The sequence below is a fragment of the Capra hircus genome, chromosome 23, assembly GCF_001704415.2.
Source record: "Capra hircus breed San Clemente chromosome 23, ASM170441v1, whole genome shotgun sequence".
NCBI lineage: Eukaryota > Metazoa > Chordata > Mammalia > Artiodactyla > Bovidae > Capra > Capra hircus.
In genome coordinates, this window is record NC_030830.1 from 18,039,119 (window position 1) to 18,058,160 (window position 19,042).

The window sequence follows — 19,042 nt, forward strand, 5'->3', positions numbered from 1 at the left end:
CAGCTAAGCCATGCCTGAACTCACTTACAAACACTGGATAAGAATAAATATGCATTGTTTGAAGCCACTAAGTTGCTAGCAATTCAGTTTGCAGCAATAACTAAATACCCATGAGCCATATAGTCTAATATCAGCTCCAGACGTCCAGCAGTGAGCCTATCTCTGGTCTCATGTCCTTATGGAGACCACTCTTTATCTCTGTCCTTTATCTCTCGTACTGTTTTAGGCACCTCTGTGACCCTGAAAGGTGTTAGAATGTAGAGAAGTTTTCCCAGGGGTGGAGACTTACAGGAAGGGACGCTGAGATTGAGTTTGACTGTGGCTAAGAGTTAGCGAAGGGTTTTAGTTTATCTCTGGAAGGAATCAGGTTCTGTCTGCAGTTAAGAGGTCCTTGGGATCTGGACTTAGGCTGTCTGGGCCCCTTCAAGGGAAGGAGATTGGGTGAAAAAGAGGAAGAGCCTAGCTCAGAAAAAACAAACAAACAGGTTCATTCTTCACCTTCCCCCAGCACTCTGGATCAATGGAGGTATTGAATTTTTCTAGCCATATAATCACTGCATAAGGGAAATGTGCACAGGAGAGAGGAGGAAGCAGATATGAGTTCTGCTAGATCCCCAGATTTCTTTGAAACCAACCCTCCTGATGAAGCCCATGCTCTCAGTCCTGGAACTTCACTGTATTTACATAATAAGGAATATTTTTAATGACCCTGATCTTTCTACAAGAGTCATTCTGTAATCCTGAATTCCCTTCTCTTGGTGAACTTTCACTTCTTCAGAACATAGCTCAAAGGTTAGCACCTCTGCAGAAGTTCTACCAGGAGTTTTTGCTTCTTTGTTTTTCTTCCTCAGCCTCAATACTTTTTTTTTTTTTACCTTGTATAACATTTAGAACATAATTAATTAAAAAAAATTTTTTTGACTTTCTGGACATTTTTAAAGGAAATAATTTTTTTTTAGTTGATATATTCCTAGGATCCAGGCTAGTGTCTGCCATAAAAAAGAAAATGAAAGTGAAGTTGCTCAGTCGTGTGTGACTCTTTGCAAACCCATGGACTGTAGCCTACCATGCTCCTCCATCCGTGGGATTTTCCAGGCAAGAGTACTAACAAAGCTGTTCAATAAATGCTCATTATGTTTATAAATGCTTACATTTTGAATGACAGGATTTAATTGTCATTGTTAGCATGAATCATTTAAAATCATTTATAAGAGCCAAATTAAATTTACATTTTTTAAAATGTAACGTCCAAGAAGTAGTTATGCTTTCATAAAGGCAAAGCCATGGGGACATAAATGTGAGAGTGCCATCTACTGGTAAACATATAAACAGGTAAGGCACTAAGAAAACTGGTAAAATATTTAATGAGTGTGTATGCTAAGTCACTTCAGTTGTGTCTGACTCTTTGTGATCCCATGGACTGTAGCCCACCAGGCTCCTCTGTCCATGGGATTCTCCAGGCAAGAATACTGGAGTGGGTTGGCATGTCCTTTTCCAGGAGATCTTCCTGACTCAGGAATTGAACCAATGTCTACTTTAAATAATGTCTTCCTTTTGTAGCTTATATAAAATGTGAAAGAAAGATAGAAGCAAAATTGACAGATGTTGTGTGATATTTTCCTAGAAACTATTCTTATCCTATTAATACATTAATGTAATGATATTTTTAAATGTAAAAGAAAACAGTAATAACAATAAATATATGAAATGACAAATTATCAAAAGTTTTTTCCACCTCTGTCCTTCCCCCCAGATTAGAAATAAAACTAGGATGCCAACTATTTCAGTTTATATTCACTATTGGGAGGTCCTAGCCAGTACAGTAAGGGAAGAAGAATAAAGGTTAATATTAAATGTTAATTGTTTAAATACTCCAATTAAAAGGCAAAGATTAGTAGAATGGATTTAAAAAGAGCCAGAACTGAACATATATTAGCTAGAAGAAAAACACCTAAAATACAAAAACACAAATAAGTCTTAAATAAATGTATAGAAAAACAGGTATTATGCAAGCAGTAAGGGCATCGCTGGTAGCTCAGATGGTAAAGAATCTGCTTGCAATGCAGAGACCAGGGTTCAATCCTTGGGTTGGAAAGATTCCCTGGAGAAGGGAATGGCTGCCCACTCCAGTATTCTTGCCTGGAGAATTCCATGGACAGAGGAGCCTGATGGGCTATAGTCCACAGGTTCTCAAAGAGTAGGACACGACTGACGACTGAACGACTAACACGTCACACTTGTGCAAACAGTAAGCATAAAAAGAATGGAGTGTCTATATTAATAAAAAATAGAGTTTAAGACAGAAGCATTTCCAGAGATAAAGAGTACCATTCTGTACTGATAAAAGGGTCCGTTTTTCCATCAAGAAAACGTAATCATAAATGTGTATGAGCTTAATGACAAGCCTTCAAAATACATGATGCAAAAATGGAAAGAATTAAAGGGAAAAAATAAGCAATTCTATAATCCTAGTTGGAGATTTTAATATCTTTCTTTCAGTAGTGATATAATAACTAGATAAAACATCTAAAAAGTCACGTAAGACTGAAAAACCCTATCTATCATCTTGAACAAATTGGTATTTAAAGAACATTATACTGAATTATACTGAATATCTGCATCCACATTCTTTTCAAGTACATATGGTTATAGTCATAATGATAGACATATTCTAGGCCACTATACAAGTCAATAAAGTTAGAGGAATTTAAATCAAATAGCATATGTTTTCTTGGGAATTCCCTGGCAGTCCAGCAGTTAGGATTCCAGTGCTTTCACTGCCAGGGCCTGGGTTCCAACCCTGGTCAGGGAACTAAGATCACATAAGCCCCCAATTTGTGGAAATTAAGCAACATGCTTCTAAATTAATCTACCATGTAATAATCATAATAAAAATTATAATATATTTGAACTATAGAATAAGGCATATATAACTTTGTGAGAGGCAACTAAACAGTGCCTACAGGGAAATGTATAGCTTAAACTGTTCACATTAGAAAATAAAGATAGTCTAAAATCAAAGCCCAGATCCTGCAAAGGTGATATGTCTAAAAGAAGACACCTCCACTACCACCAATAAAACTGAGATCCCAAAGGGTAATAAAGGTGAACTAGAAGTAAACCCATTTCACCTCCTGGAATCTGAAAGAGCTCTGAGAACTCTGGTGCTGAGGAGGGTGCAAAGAAAAGAAAAAGAGAGAAATAGACCCTGGTAAGTTGTAACAAGAGGCCAATTTTTATACATATTCGGGGTGAATTTCATATCACTTGGGTTATCAAAACAAAATTATTAGTTTGTTCCTTCTTTTTATTGCTGTAAAAGAAAAATATTCTTCCTACCATCTCCCCTCCCTTTCAGCACAAGCTGAGTGCCAAAGATACCGGCCATTTCACCAGTTTCCTCCCCGATCTTATAGGGCCCCGCCTTCTGAAGTAGTTTCACTTTTGTTTGTAGTTAACTTCCTCACCCAGACCTCAGGAACCAGCAGCTACGGAGGGAACTAGCGCGAGTATGTGACTGTCTGCTGTGTCGAGAAGGGAGTGGAAAAGGTCAGACCCATGTTTTCTCATGTTTTCTCCACGGAGGGATAGGAGATGTGTGTTGGAGGAGGGGATGGGGTAGCCGGGTCTTTGTTTCATGGCTCTCACACAGGGTCTGCTTTCTTTTTCGCCAGACTCCATGTTAAATCTCTGAAGTACAGAAGGTGAGGTGAGTGAAGGTCCAGGACAGGCGCCCTGGGGGCTCAGAGGAGGGGAGGTCCTCCTTCCCTAGGAGCACAGCACCAGTGGCAGAGAGGAGCCTAGTGTATCGCTTGGGGGAGATAACCTGCCAAAGAACAGAAATCTCCAGAAGAAATTCTCTTTGGATCCAAGAGACTGGTCCTGGTTATTAGAGGGACATAGCCTATCCAGTAACTTTAGCTGAATCCTTGCTTTTGATTCTGGCCCTGTCAGTTCAAAGGAAAGGCCACTCTCAACTTCCTTCATCCTCTGCTGCCCTCCCCGACAAACTCCCAGGAATGAGGAAGCAGGGAACTGAGCCAGGTTCCCAAAGCACTCTAAGCTGTGGGTGAGAGGGTCGACTCCTTTGTCTATTGGTTGTCAGGTCCCTAGGGGTTAAGCCCTCAGGGTTGAGAGGCCCTCCTTTCCCATCTGCTTCTCACCTTCCCCTATCCTGGATTCTGCAAACTCCCTGTGTTCCAGTCACTCTGAACTTCTCCTGAGACACAGGTCCTGCTTGGAGAAGAGATAGTCACCTCCCTAGCTGTCAAGGAGTTCTGCCCCCCTTCTCTTCCCAGCTCTTTATTCCTCAGGTCAGGGAGCGGGGAAAAGAAGTTGCTTTCTTTACTTGTTCTTCTGGTTGTCTTTTTTGCTTTCATTATCATCCAGTTAGGTTTCCACTAGGGACTTTATTATGGTGTCTTTTGTTCTTTGTGGGGCAGGAGTGAGGGTTTAATTAGAGTCAAATTTGATTGTCTCAATCAAATCCTTAATAGACCACCCCTTTACCTAAGTGTTACTACCACTTACAAAGAAACAATTCTGGTACTAATTATTCTTGATGTTCATTAGAGGGAGAAAGACTTTAACAGTCCCTCACTGAGTTCTCTCTCTTGCTGCAGCTTTGGTTGAGGAAGTCAGCTTGGTTTCTCTCCCTCTCTCAGTGAAAACTTCACAATGATGGAATGTTCTCCATCTGGGCTTTCATATAGCTACCAATCACCTGCAGCTATTAAGCAATTTAAATATGGCTAAGAGGTGCGAGAAACAGAATTTTAAATTCTATTTAATTGTAATTAAAGTGGCCACATGTAATAGTCTTGACCATATTCCACAACACAGCTACATTCAATGCATCGTCTAAATTCCAACCTATTTCTTCTCTCTCTAGAGCAGACTCCATGACCTGTTGAAACCAGTGGCAACCAGTGCATTGCACAGAGACTCAGGAGAGGTAAATGTCCATCACTGTGGGAAAATTCTGATTACTTCATCTCTGTGTCTAGATTCAATATTGGAGCTTTACAGGAGAAACCATGGCCTCAAAGAAGATGAGGGAGGAAGCCACCTGCTCCATCTGCCTGCACCTGATGACTAACGCAGTGAGCATCAGCTGTGGACACAGCTACTGCCACGAGTGCATAGTGAGCTTCTTTGAGAACCTCTACCAGATGCAACCATGGCTGAAGACATTCTCCTGTCCCCAGTGTCGAGCACCATTTAACATGGAGAGCCTCCGGCCCAACAAGCAGCTGGGAAATCTCATCGAAGTCATCAAGGAGATGGACCAGGAAATGTCATGTGAGGAACATGGAGAGAAGCTCCACCTGTTCTGTGAAGACGAGGGCCAGCTTATCTGCTGGCTCTGTGATCGTGGAGCCCAGCACAAAGGGCATGCCACAGCTCTGGTGGAAGAAGCATGCCAAGGCTACAGGGTGAGTGGTGGCCCACAGGGCTTCGGCGAGTACTTGGCCTCATATTGCCCCCTGAGACCTGAGATTCTTTGGCCTGAAACCCAAGATTAGGATCCTGAAATCTTACATCCTGTCATTCATCTGAAAAGTAAGAATGATGGGTCCTCACTAAATCAAGTCCCAAAGGTTACTTTTGTCCCTATCTTTTCTGGCTCTGATGAACTCCTCCCTGCTTTAGAATGCCATGTGCACACCTGCATGTTTTATTGCTTCATACCGTGTGTGTAATTTGAGAAACAACAATATGCAAGACCATGGGAAAGAGTCTGAAAACACAGGGGTCAAAGACACACCACCTTAGATGTCTTACAGTCTAATAGGAAAGACAAATCAGCAAACAGGCTGCCTGGAGTCCCCTGATTTGGATGGTGGAGCAGAGCACTAAGGGGTGTGGAGTAGTAACTAAGGAATCTTCCCAAGAATGACTCTTGAAGAATACATAAAAATTAACCAAATATATTAGTAGAAGTATGGAGAAGGGAGAGGACATTCCAGACAGAGGGGACCACATGTGCAAAAGCACAGCCATGGGAGCATACCTGACTTGCTATGACTAGGCCAGGGGGTATGCAGGGGAGGCAGGTGATGTTACGGGAATGAAAATCAGGTCTGCATCCTAGCCCAGAGTAGTCCTGGCCATGGAGGGATTTTCATTTTGCAGAGTGAAAGATCGGGCTAACAATGAAAAGAACATTCTGGTACTGATACAATGAAAGGAATACTAAGTAGTAAAATTCAGATTATTCCTGTGAGAAGTGGAAAGAGATCAGTTCTAAGCCAGATTCAGGAAAGAGTGTGAGTGGAAGGATTTGGAAGTGATTGGTCATCAAGGATAAAGCAGAGAGTGAGGTTTTGAGCAACTCCTGAGTTTCTCACTCAAAGCATGTACTCACATTTTGAGTGAGTACAGTACTAATGTGTAAAACAGAAAGCTAGCAAGAAGGTGCTATATAGCACAGAGAGCTCAGCTCTGTGCTCTGTGATGATGACCTAGACAGATGGAATGGAGGGGGCGGTGGCGGTGGAAGGGATGCCCAAAAAGGAGGGGATATATATATATATACAAATGGCTGATTCATGGTTTTGTACAGCAGAAACTGACAACATTGTAAAGCAATTATATTCCAATAAAAAGACAAAACCATTTTTAAAAAATTATGTAAAGGAAGACTGACCTTTGCAATCATGGAACCTAGTGGGCATATAGTCTTGCTACCTATTCCTTCTCTGTCCTGCCTAGATTTGAGAAAATTATTGTCCCCAGTGTGAGCTCCTTGTCCCCCTCTTCCATGAGTTGGAGGTGATCTTCTATTAAGGTTCTGAGTCCTCCATCAGTGTATGCCAATACTGACCACCACTCAGCACATGGCAGCTCTTCCTTAAACTCCAGGGAGCAGTTAATTGCTGTAATGGGGATATTCCCATTGGAATTATTTTCCCACCAAGTAGTAAAAGAAGCACCATGGGGTGATGATTCTAAGCCTAGAGAGTTAGACTGCTTAGTTTGAAATCTGCTTTGAGCAAGTTATTTAATGTCTTCATGCCCTGGTTTCCCTAACTGTGAATGGGGATAAGAGTAGTTTCCTTCCTCCCCAACATACATGCTCAGCAGGTTGTTATAAGGCTTAAGGACACAATACATGTAAAGCTTAGAATAGAATTTAGCACATAGCAACTGCAGTACTGACTTGCTAACAAGTTCTGCAGAGCCCTTTCTTGACAGCATGCAAGAATTAATGAGTATACTTACTGGGTTTAGGACAGGAGCCGATTCTTTTAGTATTGATCACAGCTAGCAATTTGATTTAGCTTAAACTTGCTTTCCATAAAAATGTGAGACACTGTCTTGAAAAATAACCTAAAAGCTTGATATGGATACTAAGTCACTTGAAACCATTTAGTTTCATGATACCATTTTTCAAAAGGCCTCAGAGCCGCCCTCCTCCATTAACTGTTTCTAATAACTTTGGCTGGCAGCCTAATCTTTCCTTCTTGACTCACCATAATACGTACAAAGTTCCCTGTGTGCCAAACACTTTGGCGTTAGTTCTGTTTGGATCAGTACATTATTAAATAAAATATTTTTAGGTGATTATTATCTTGTTTTATGTGCAGCATTTCCTTGGCAAGACGGTTAGTGGTGGTGGATATAGCTCAGACTCTGGGTCAGCAGATGAACTGGAATCACAGTCCAACCACCCACCAGTTACAGCCCTTTGGGCAAGTTATTTATTCCCTTTCTAAGCCTGTTTCTGCAGCACAGAAATGATGTTAAAAATCCTACTAACTGCTCAGGGTTGCCAAGGGAATCAAATATGTTACTGCATATACAACCCTTGGGCTTCCCTGATGGCTCAGTGGTAAAGAATCCGCCTGCCAATGCAGGAGATGCAGTTTGATCTTTGGGTTGGGAAGTTCCCCTGGAGAAGCAAATGGTAACCAACTCCAGTAATTTCACCTGGGAAACCCCTTGGATTTCCAGAGGAGCCTGGCAGCCTATAGTCCATGAGGTCGCAAAGAGTGGGACACGACTTAGTGACTGAACAACAACAGCAAAACACAGTCCTTGGCATGCTTCCTGGCAAAGTGTGAGGACTCAATGCATATTCAGTTTTATTCTAATAGTCTTGGAGGGCTGGGCTGCCCCTTAGGTGGCTAATGAAGAATTGTTGAATAGACTTTATTCACTCAATTTTTCCTTCAGGAAAAGCTCCAGCAAGCTGTGACAAATTTGAGGCAACTGGAAGAGGAATGTATGAACCTGAAGGTGTTCACAGCAGAGCAAATAACCAAATGGAATGTAAGAATTTGGGCTTATTGGTCTCAGGCTATTTTCCATCCTAGAGCTTAGATATAGGGGGTGATTGGGCAAAGCATAGTGAAAGCTTATTGTCACTAAATCAGACCAAACAGACAAAATCCAAAGAAGAAACTACTGTTTTTATGCCCCTCGTTGTCTAAAATCTATGAGAATTTATCTCCAACCCCTTCAACCTTTTAGTAGTAGTTGGCTAGGATTCTGAAACCTCAGTCAGGAGAAGCAGAACTGGTATGTTCCTTTACCTAGAGTCACTCTTCACTAAGTTTCAGTTCTTAATATCTCAAAGTACCTTCCTGATTTGAAGGCCTTATTAACCTTATTGCTGTGGCATGCGTACTGCAGTACAGGGCACATGTACCACAGTACAGGCTGTGGCTCTCAGCCTTACGAGTTCAGAAATCAACCCTTGTGACTGCTAAGAAAATAGAATCACTCCAGGATGAGATTCATATTACTGAAGCTCATGAAGCTGATGAAGGAAATCTGCTTGGATTATAAGGAAGATCCAAGTGCTCCAAGAACCTACACACTTAGTACTGCAGACTCTCAGGTCTATAAGACTATTTTCATGGCTGACCAGCCTCCCCCTGATCAGAGATGCATCTCTTTACAGAATATTTATGTAATTCATCAACTTGCAGACAAATCCCACAGGCCAGTTAGGCATTTTGCCTCTTTCAGAGGCCTCTTCCAACCTTCCCACCTCTCTGCTCCAATCCTTTAGGTATGGTTGTTAAACTTAAGCTCTCAGAGGATACTCTTACCTCTCTCATTTCTGGGATCTTAGGCAGTGGGGAGGATCTTGACCATCAGTGACCCTTCAACCACATCACAGCCATCGAAACACTGTATGAATTGAGAAATCATCCATGGAGATTGCAATTCTTCTCTCACCCCAAATGAAAGCTGAGTCTGACAAGCTGTATCTTGTGGTTTCTGTTACTCTTACACGTAAGGTTGAGTACATGGACCCAGGTTGGCGGATGACTATTTCATAGTTAACTATGACAAAAGTGTGCTACCCAGACCTCCTGCTGTTGAGAATAATGGACACTCTCCTGTTAGCTTGGGTGCCTTAAAGTCCAGCCTTGGTGATGTTCACTATAAGCTTTTGTTTCAAGAAATCCTCTCAGACTCAGAGCTACCTTTTTACATCTCAAATAAAAACTCATTTTTATCCTTTTAACTGATAAAATTTTTGATCTTGGTTCTAGTCCCATGATTAAATTATTTATCACTCCTGCCCATCTCTTTTGCATGTTGGCTGAATAAGGAAATAGTGTGACTCTAGAGAATTGTGATAACCTGTCCCACATCTGAATATCTGCCTTCCAGGCATGACTCTACAGTGGGACAATTTTCCAGCTTGAATGAGTCATGGGAAAATAATCTTATGGTAGCTGAGCAAACTTACTTTTGTGTGTGTATGTATTAAAATATACATAACAAAATGTCCTGTTTAACTATTTGTATGTGTACAGTTCCATTCCTTCCTCCTCCCAGCTCCTGGTAACCTCTACTCTACTTTCTGTCTCTATGAATTTGACAATTTTAGGTACCTCATATAACTGGAATCATAAAATATTTGCTCTTTTTTTCTGGTTTACTTCACTTAATATAATATCTTTAAGATTCATCCATATTGAAGCATATATCAGAATGCCATTCCTTTTTAAGACTGAATAGTATTCCACTTATCTATAGATTTCATATCAGTTCATCCATCAATGGGCATTTGGTTTGTTTCCACTTTTCCTAACTCAAGGAGAAGATAGAGGTTCGGAAACAAAAAATCCAGTCTGACTTTAAGACTCTCCAGAGCTTCCTTCATGAGGAAGAGAAGTCTTATCTATGGAAACTGGAGAAAGAAAAAGAGCAAACTCTGAGGAGACTGAGGGACAATGAGGCCAACCTTGAACAGAAGAACCATGAACTCCAGAGCCACATCCTGGAGCTAGAGAATAAATGTCAGTGCTCAGCCCAGAAATTGCTTCAGGTAAGACCATGCACTTGGAGTAAGGAGGGAAGGTATTTGTTCTTGACCTTTCAGCAGGAGAATGGTGAGGAACCATGGGAAGCTTGGTGAGGCTTGCCTGTTTCACTCAAAAATGGCACATTAGTGTAGGGAATTTAAATTTAATGTTCCTTTTAGATACACATCAATATTTGCAAGGTGGCCCCTACCAGTCTATAGAGTGCCTTTAGGTGAATTAGAAATAATATGGCTATGGTGGGCTCCTTGGCTAAATGGAACCATGGGACAACTTTGGCTACCATTTATTTCTGTACCATGTTTACAAAACTCTGACTGTGAAAGTGTCTGCTGAAATACCCCTTCAGATGACTGATGGGTGACAAAGTGGGGCAGTCAAAATGAGTGATTACTTTTTCCTTGATTTGCTTGTAGAGCCCTCCAGAGCTCTTTTGAATCCAGCCCATTACAATAAACTAAACTATGACTGTAGCTGTTTTATCCTGTTCCTACTAACAGAACTAGGGGTCACCCTGTAAGGATGAGAATGTAGTTCGATGCCCCACCACCATGTGATACCTGCTGCTACCACCATAGTGGCCCAGTCTCAGGGCTTAAGCCTGGGTTCACTACTTTGGACCTTTGCAATAAGTGTCTCTAATATGGGCTCACTCTGAAGGAAATGAGGTCACTGAAAGCAAGTCTTTCCAGAAGGAGCATGGGACAAAGCTCCTGGCCTTCTTCCACATAGCAAGGAAAGTAAACACCCTGATATGCTGACCATTCCATGGGGCCAGGATGGAAATCATCATCTCTAGGTATTCATCAATATCTAAGTCCAGGATTAGTCTTTTTACTTCTTTGGAAGGAGTATTAGCCTCACATGCCAAGTCCCATGAAATATTGATGTTCCCACACTTATCTTTTGTCTTTGTCTCTTCATAGGATGTGAAAGATACTTTGAGCAGGTGAGTCCTATATGAGTTCAGGAGGGAAAGAGGTGTGGGTATACAGAGCTAAATGGAATTTACACTGAAGAAATCTTGGTTTCTGCTTATTCTAGGAGTTGGGCTGTGAAGCTAGAACAACCAGAGGCCCTCTCTTTGGACCTTCATACTGTGTGCAATGTTTCTGAGCTTTACTTTGATGTAAAGAAAATGTTAAGGAGACATCAAGGTATGTGAAGAAGCCCTAAATGCTACAGATAGACGGGACCTTAAGTGGTAATGAAGTTCATCACCTGTCCCCAGGCAGGCTCACAGCCAGAGAGGTTATTCAGGTATCTTTAGTGTAGCTCTCATTCTCCCTTGTTAGTTTTCTCCAGTGCTTAGACAGGGACATGGGATACTGGTTATCTGTGCAGACCCAGTTGGGTCCTTTGCTTAGGGTCTCACGAGGCTGCAGCTAAGGTGTTGGCCTGGCTGTGTTCTTATCTGGAAGTGAAACTGGGAAAGAATTCTCTTATAAGCTCACTCAGGTTGTTGGCAGAATTTATTTCTTTTGGGTTTGGCACTTAGGGCCCTGGCTTGTTGCTGACTGCTGGCTGGAGGCTGCTTTGGATTCTAGAAGCCACCCTTCAGCTGCTTGCACTTGGGCCTCCACCTTGGCCAATTATTTCTTCAAAGTAAGCTACAGAGAGAGAGAGTCCCTAGAGCAAGTCTGCCAGAAAGAGAGAGGCTTATAGAGTGAAATATAGTCACATCTCATCATTATTGCCATAGCCTACAGGTCGGAAACAATTCACAGGTCCTGCTCACAATCAAAGGGAAGGAATTCCATGAGAGTATGAACACTAATGAGGGTAATGAAACTATGAGCCATGTCATCTAGGGCCACCCAAGATGAATGGGTCATGGTGGAGAGTTCTGACAAAATGTGGTCCACTGGAGAAGAGAATGGCAAACCACTTCAGTATTCTTGCCTTGAGAACCTCATGGACAGTATGAAAAGGCAAAAAGGTAGGACACTGAAAGATGAACTCCCCAGGCTGGTAGGTGCCCAATATGCTACTGGAGATCAGTGGAGAAAAAAACTCCAGAAAGAATGAAGAGATGGAGTCAAAGCAAAAACAACACCCAGCTGTGGATGTGACTGGTGATGGAAGTAAAGTCCGATGCTGTAAAGAGCAATATGGCATAGGAACCTGGAATGTTAGGTCCATGAATCAAGGCAAATTGGAAGTGGTCAAACAAGAGATGGCAAGAGTGAACACTGACATTTTAGGAATCAGCAAACTAAAATGGACTGGAATGGGTGAATTTAACTCAGATGATCATTATATCTACTACCGTGGGCAAGAATCTCTTAGAAGAAATGGAGTAGCCATCACAGTTGACAAAAGAGTCTGAACTGCAGTACTTGGATGCAATCTCAAAAACGACAGAATGATCTCTGTTCGTTTCCAAAGCAAACCATTCAATATCACAGTAATCCAAATCTATACCCCTACCAGTAATGCTGAAGAAACTGAAGTTGAATGGTTCTATGAAGACCTACAAGAACTTCTAGAACTAAAACCCAAAAAAGATGTCCTTTTCATTACAGGAGATTGGAATGCAAGAGTAGGAAGTCAATAAATACCTGGAGTAATGGGCAAATTTGGCCTTGGAGTACAGAATGAAGCAGGGCAAAGGCTAACAGAGTTCTGCCAAAAGAATACACTGGTCATGGCAAATATCCTCTTCCAACAACACAACAGAAGACTCTATACATGGATGAATATAGAAATCAGATTGATTATATTCTTTGCAGCCAAAGATGGAGAAGCTCTATACAGTCAGCAAAAATAAGACTGGGAGCTGGCTGTGGCAAAAATCATGAACTCCTTATTGCCAAATTCAGACTTAAATTGAAGAAAGTAGGGAAAATCACTAGACAATTTAGCTATGACCTAAATCAAATCCCTAACGATTATACAGTGGAAGTGACAAATAGATTCAAGGGATTAGATCTGATAGACAGAGTGCCTGAAGAACTATGGATGGAGTTTCATGATATTGTATAGGAGGCAGTGATCAAGGTCATCCCCATGAAAAGGAAAGGTAAAAAGGCAAAATGGTTGTCTCAGGAGGCCTTACAAATAGCTGTGAAAAGAAGAGAAGGGAAAGGCAAAGGAGAATAGGAAAAATATACCCATCTGAATGCAGAGTTCCAAAGAATAGCAGGAGAGATAAGAAAGCCTTCCTCAGTGATCAATGCAAAGCAATACAGGAAAACAACAGAACAGGAAAGACTAGAGACTCTTCAAGAAAACTAGAAATACCAAGGGAACATTTCATGCAAAGATGGGCACAATAAAGGACAGACATGGTATGGACCTAACAGAAACAGAAGATATTAAGAGGAGGTGGCAAGAATCCAGAGAAGAACTATACAAAAAAAGATCTTCATGACCCAGATAATCAAGATGGTGTGATCACTCACCTAGAGCCGGACATCCTAGAATGTGAAGTCAAGTGGGCCTTAGGAAGCATCACTATGAACAAAGCTAGTGGAGGTGATGGAATTCCAGTTGAGCTATTTCAAATCCTAAAAGATGATACTGTGAAAGTGCTGCACTCAATATGCCAGCAAATTTGGAAAACTCAGCAGTGGCCACAGGACCATAAAAGGTCAGTTTTCATTCCAAGCCCAAAGAAAGGCAATGCCAAAGAATGTTCAAACTACTGCACAACTGCACTCATCTCACACACTAGCAAAATAATGCTCAAAATTCTCCAAGCCAGGCTTCAACAATACATGAACTGTGGACTTCCAGATATTCAAGCTGGATTTAGCAAAGGCAGAGGAACCAGAGGTCAAACTGCCAACATCCGCTGGATCATTGAAAAAACAAGAGAGTTCCAGAAAAGCATCTACTTCTGCTTTATTGACTACGCCAAAGACTTTGTGTGGGTCACAACAAACTGTGGAAAATTAGAGATGAGAATACTAGACCTCAATACCTGCCTCCTGAGAAATCTGTATGCAGGTCAAGAAGAACAGTTAGAACTGGACATGGAACAACAGACTGGTTCCAAATCGGGAAAGGGGTATTTCAAGGCTCTATATTGTCACCCTGTTTATTTAACTTATATGCAGAGTACATCATGAGAAATGCTGGACTGGATGAAACACAAGCTGGAATCAAGATTTCTGGGAAAAATATCAGTAACCTCAGATATGCAGATAACATAACCCTTATGGCAGAAAGTGAAGAACTAAGGAGCCTCTTGATGAAAGTGAAAGATGAGAGTGAAAAAGTTGGCTTAAAACTCAACATTCAGAAAACTAAGATCATGGCATCTGGTCCCATCACTTCATGGCAAATAGATGGGGAAACAGTGAAAAGTGACAGACTGTATTTTTTGGGCTCCAAAATCACTGCAGATGGTGACTGCAGCCATGAAATTGAAAGACACTTGCTCCTTGGAAGAAAAGTTATGACCAACCTAGACAGCATATTAAAAAGCAGAGATATTACTTTGCCAACAAAGGTCTGTCTAGTCAAAGCTATGGTTTTTCCAGTAGTCATTTATGGATGTGAGAGTTCAACTATAAAGAAAGCTGAGCACCGAAGAACTGATGCTTTTAAACTGTGGTGTTGGAGAATATTGAGAGTCCCTTGGACTGCAAGGAGGTCCAGCCAGTCCATCCTAACGGAAATCAGTCCTGAATATTCATTGGAAGGACTGATGCTGAAGCTGAAACTCCAATACTTTGGCCACTTGATGCAAAGAACTGACTCCTTGGAAAAAACCCTGATGCTAGGAAAAATCGAAGGCAGGAGGAGAAGGGCACGAAAGAGGATGAGACAGTTGGATAGCATCACCGACTCAATGGACATGAGTTTGAGTAAACTCCAGGAGTTGTTAATGGACAGGGAGGCCTGGCATGCTGCAGTCCATGGGGTCAAAAAGAGTTGGACACAACTGAGCAATTGAACTGAACTGAACAGATGAACACCAAGAGGCAGAATCATGGAAGGCTACCTTTTTGTCTGAGTGACATCATGACGAAACCTGAACTGAACTGAAATAGGACAATTTAAACTCTTTATTTATCCTGCTTAGCTTGAATTTCTGCTTTACCGCAGATATATTGATGCATTAGATTACAAGACACTGCCTTAGACTTTGAAAAGTGAAAGTCAAAGTGAAGTTCACTCAGTCGTGTCCGACTCTGGAGACCCATTAGACTATACAGTCCATGGAATTCTTCAGGCCAGAATACTGGAGTGGGTAGCCTTTCCCTTCTTCAGAGGATCTCCCCAACCTGGGGATCGAACCAAGGTCTCCTGCATTGCAGGAGCATTCTTTACCAGCTGAGCCACAGGAAGCCGAAGAATACTGGAGTGGGTAGCCTATCCCTTCTCCAGGAGATCTTCCCAACCCAGCAACCGCACCGGAGTCTCCTGCAGTGCAGGTGGATTCTTTACCAACTGAGCTATGAGGGAAGCCCACCTTAGACTCTACCAGGGGTCTAATTAGAACATTTGTATTTCTTGCCTTTATAACATCAAAAATATTCTGAATTTCAAAACCCATTTGGCCCCAGGGGTTTCCGATAAGGATAATGAACCCTTATTCAGTTCCCCCTCAATTTATCAATGACAAATAACAGGAACAACCACTACCAAGGTCTGTGACTGATTTCCCAAAAGCTCAGTAGTCAACCGTCTTTCAGGTGATATTACTAACCTGTAAAAATTCGATTTTCTCGGCTTGATTTTCCTGGATCATCCCGGGAATATTAATTGAAGCCCTAAACTTTGTGAGTCTGGCTCATAATAAAGACTCACTGAACAGAGTTAATAAAGGGATATTTACAAAGATGAGGATTTTACTGCTAACAAGAAACAGTGAAGCAACCCAAGGCTAGGAATAGGTAGGAAGTCATCACCTTCCCAGGGTTTCAGTAGCAGATGGTGGGAGCTGTAGCTAAAGGAGACTGTGACCAAACACAGACTCTCCAAATCACAGCCAGTGGGGAGGGACTTGGGGCACTAAATACTTCTAATTCTGCTTCTTTTTGCCCTACGGTCTCCTCTAGTCCTTCCCATTGGCTTAACCAAACAGCAGTCAGAGGGAAGGGAGCCTTGTTGAGGTCCAGAGGGGTTACCCTTCCTGGACATGGAGCAGGCTGGAGAAGGGTAGAGAGTGATCTGGAGGAGCAAAGGGAGAACATCCAGCACAGGAAGTGTTTCCTAATGCTTGATTTCCCTTATTACCACAATCCAACTGATCAGTGTTTAACCCAGTAACAGAGTAGTTTCTTAACTCTCTTGCTGGAACACCCTACTACCACTTTTCATTTTTAAAATTGCACTGCTGGTCAGTATCACAATTTAGTTTATCATACCTTTTTCTGTCTTACTTGACTCTAGTCAGGTATATTATTCTGTATAATCCCTATAGGATATTACCTGAAACAAGAAAGAAGAGCTGAGGTGTATGTCCTGAAGCCTGGGTAAAATTCTGGGATTTCCAATAACAAGCTATGACATCAGTTGTATCATTTTCCTTGTCTGATCCTCAGTATAAATGGTAATTAAGTAGAGAAGAGGAAGGGCTCATTTATGCTTTAATATTCCATGATTCCTAGAAGTCCTCCAAGAGAGAGGAAGGACTTTGGAGAGGACAGTTAATCATGTTAACTATGGTTAGTCTTGCCCCTTGGCTTCTCTGAGTGACTAAGATGGTGATGATGTTGTAGATGATGATGTTATCATTATTATTGGGCACTTATCTTGGTGACAGATATGATGATTTCCACTTTATATTTAACAAAACTGAGGCTTAGAGAATGAACTAAGGCTAAGCTCATGACACCTAGTAAGAAACAATGCTTGGATCTGAACACAGACTGGTATTATTTAAAATAAACTGTGCTCTCAGCTACAAAAATCATGTCCTTATTTTTGTTTGCAGTCAGCGTGACTCTGGATCCAGATACAGCTCATTATGAACTAATTCTGTCTGAGGATCGGAGACAAGTGATTCGTGGATGCCCTCAGGAGAAGCTTGATAATTCTTCTAGGAGATTTAGTGCCTTGCCCTGTATCCTGGGCTGTGAAGCCTTCACTTCAGGGAAACATTACTTTGAAGTAGATGTGGGAGAAGGAACTGGGTGGGATTTAGGAGTCTGTATGGAAAATGTCCAGAGGGACACTGTCATGCCGCAGACGCCTCAGTCTGGATTCTGGGCCATCAGACGGTGCAAGGAAGGCTATGTAGCGCTTACCTCTCCCCTAACTTCCATTCAACTGACAGAGAAGCCCCTGGTTGTGGGGATTTTTCTGGACTTTGAGGCTGGAGTTGTGTCCTTTTATAATATGACCACTGGCTCTCACATCTTCACCTTCCCGAAGGCCTCCTTCTCTGACACTCTCCGGCCCTATTTCCAGGTCTATCTGTATTCTCCTTTGTTCCTGCCTCCCCCAGATGAGTAAGGGACAGACCAAAGTCTCCTCCTTGGTTTAACTAGTATACAAGTATAATCTAAATCTCATGAGCACAGAAATGTGGTCTCTTTTCTTCACTGCTATTTCCTTGTACCTAGAACAGTGCTGGGCTTTTAGTGCATAGTTAATAAATTTGCATTGAATAAATGGCTATAATGACTATAAAAATACCCCAAAGGGTCACACTGAACTGGGGGAAAGCAAGATAATAGCAATGATTTTGCTTGGTCCTCTCCATCCCTCTTCAATGGATTTAGAGCTTTGATTTCTAGAGTAGAGTGCTTTTTTCCAGAGAAAATTCTATATCCTTAAACACTTATATTGCTGAACAAGAAAAAATGATGATGAAAATAAACATTCAAGTAAATAAATTTAATTAACAAAATAAATATTTGGAAACTATAAGGATAATAAAGATAAAATTAGAAGTTGATTTTGATGCTGGCAAGTTATAGAAAGAAAAATAAGTCCTACTAGTCCTTTCAGGTTAAGAATGATACTATATTAGATAAACCACTGGCTGCTCTAATAAAAAGGAGAACACATAAAAAAATAGAAACATGAAAGAGCACAAACTGGAATAATAATTTTGAGAGCAATTTAAAGAATTATGTGCAAATAAAATTGAAAATCTTAATTAAATGCCTTTTTCAAAAGAAACTAAATGACCTAACTGACTTAAGAAGCAGAAAGAAAAGCTAAACAGACTAATACATAAAAATGTAATTCAGAAAGTTACAGAATGCCTATTAATATTTAGGGAAACAAGGAAAACAAAGAGCAGATGGTTTTATGGTTGCATTTTTTCTAAAGACAGCAACTCACTGTGCCCCTGAAGATTCAGTTAAGTTCTGTAGAATAGAAAACCCAAATGGACAGTGACTGAAACAAGTTCTCTCTCTCATGAAGAAGCAGTCCAGATGTGGAAGTACAGGAAATCTGGTCTAGGGCTGGTATGGCAACTCCATGAAATTGCCAAGCCTTCCAGCAACCCTCGCACTATCCCTAGGATCCAAGGCAGTTTTTAAAGCTCCAGCCATCACACCTGCATTCCAAGCTTTAAGATGGAAAGAGAGACACGGAACTAGAGGAAAGGGCAAGCATTCAAGAGCTATCTTTTACTACTTACCCTACAACCTTCTGCTTTAATGTGATTAGCCAGAACTTGTCCAAAGCCACATTCCTCCTTGTCCACCTTGATGAGGCAGTAATGAACTTGGGCAGCTTAGCTCCACCTTGTTAGAATTCTGAGCAAGATTCATCAGAGAGCTACAGGGAATGTGGCTCCCACACCCACCCAACCCAATGTCTCACGTCAGTCTGGAAAACCCTCT

The 19,042-nt window shown here is 41.5% G+C and overlaps 1 protein-coding gene across 4 annotated transcripts; it reads left to right on the forward strand.

Moving 5' to 3' along the window:
• TRIM38 (tripartite motif containing 38) lies at positions 3,410-18,343 on the forward strand. 4 transcript variants are annotated; one of them, XM_005696762.3, is made up of 8 exons: positions 3,410-3,549; positions 3,675-3,709; positions 5,007-5,435; positions 8,179-8,274; positions 10,061-10,291; positions 11,213-11,235; positions 11,331-11,443; positions 17,176-18,343. In XM_005696762.3, exons 3-8 carry the CDS (start codon positions 5,037-5,039, stop codon positions 17,694-17,696), a joined length of 1,383 nt encoding a protein of 460 aa, XP_005696819.1. In that variant the 5' UTR covers positions 3,410-3,549; positions 3,675-3,709; positions 5,007-5,036; the 3' UTR covers positions 17,697-18,343. The 4 variants fall into 4 exon arrangements, with proteins under 4 accessions (XP_005696819.1, XP_005696817.1, XP_017894697.1 ...); XM_005696760.3 differs by lacking the exon at positions 3,675-3,709 and having other exon boundaries at positions 3,421-3,549; XM_018039208.1 differs by lacking the exon at positions 3,675-3,709 and having other exon boundaries at positions 3,426-3,549; positions 4,892-5,435.

Coding starts and splice junctions, on each gene's coding strand:
- TRIM38 (XM_005696762.3), top strand. CDS start 5,037: ATGGCCTCAAAGAAGATGAGGGAGGAAGCCACCTGCTCCATCTGCCTG. Junction 5,436..8,178: donor AAGCATGCCAAGGCTACAGG/GTGAGTGGTGGC, acceptor TTTTTCCTTCAG/GAAAAGCTCCAGCAAGCTGT. Junction 8,275..10,060: donor AGCAAATAACCAAATGGAAT/GTAAGAATTTGG, acceptor TCCTAACTCAAG/GAGAAGATAGAGGTTCGGAA.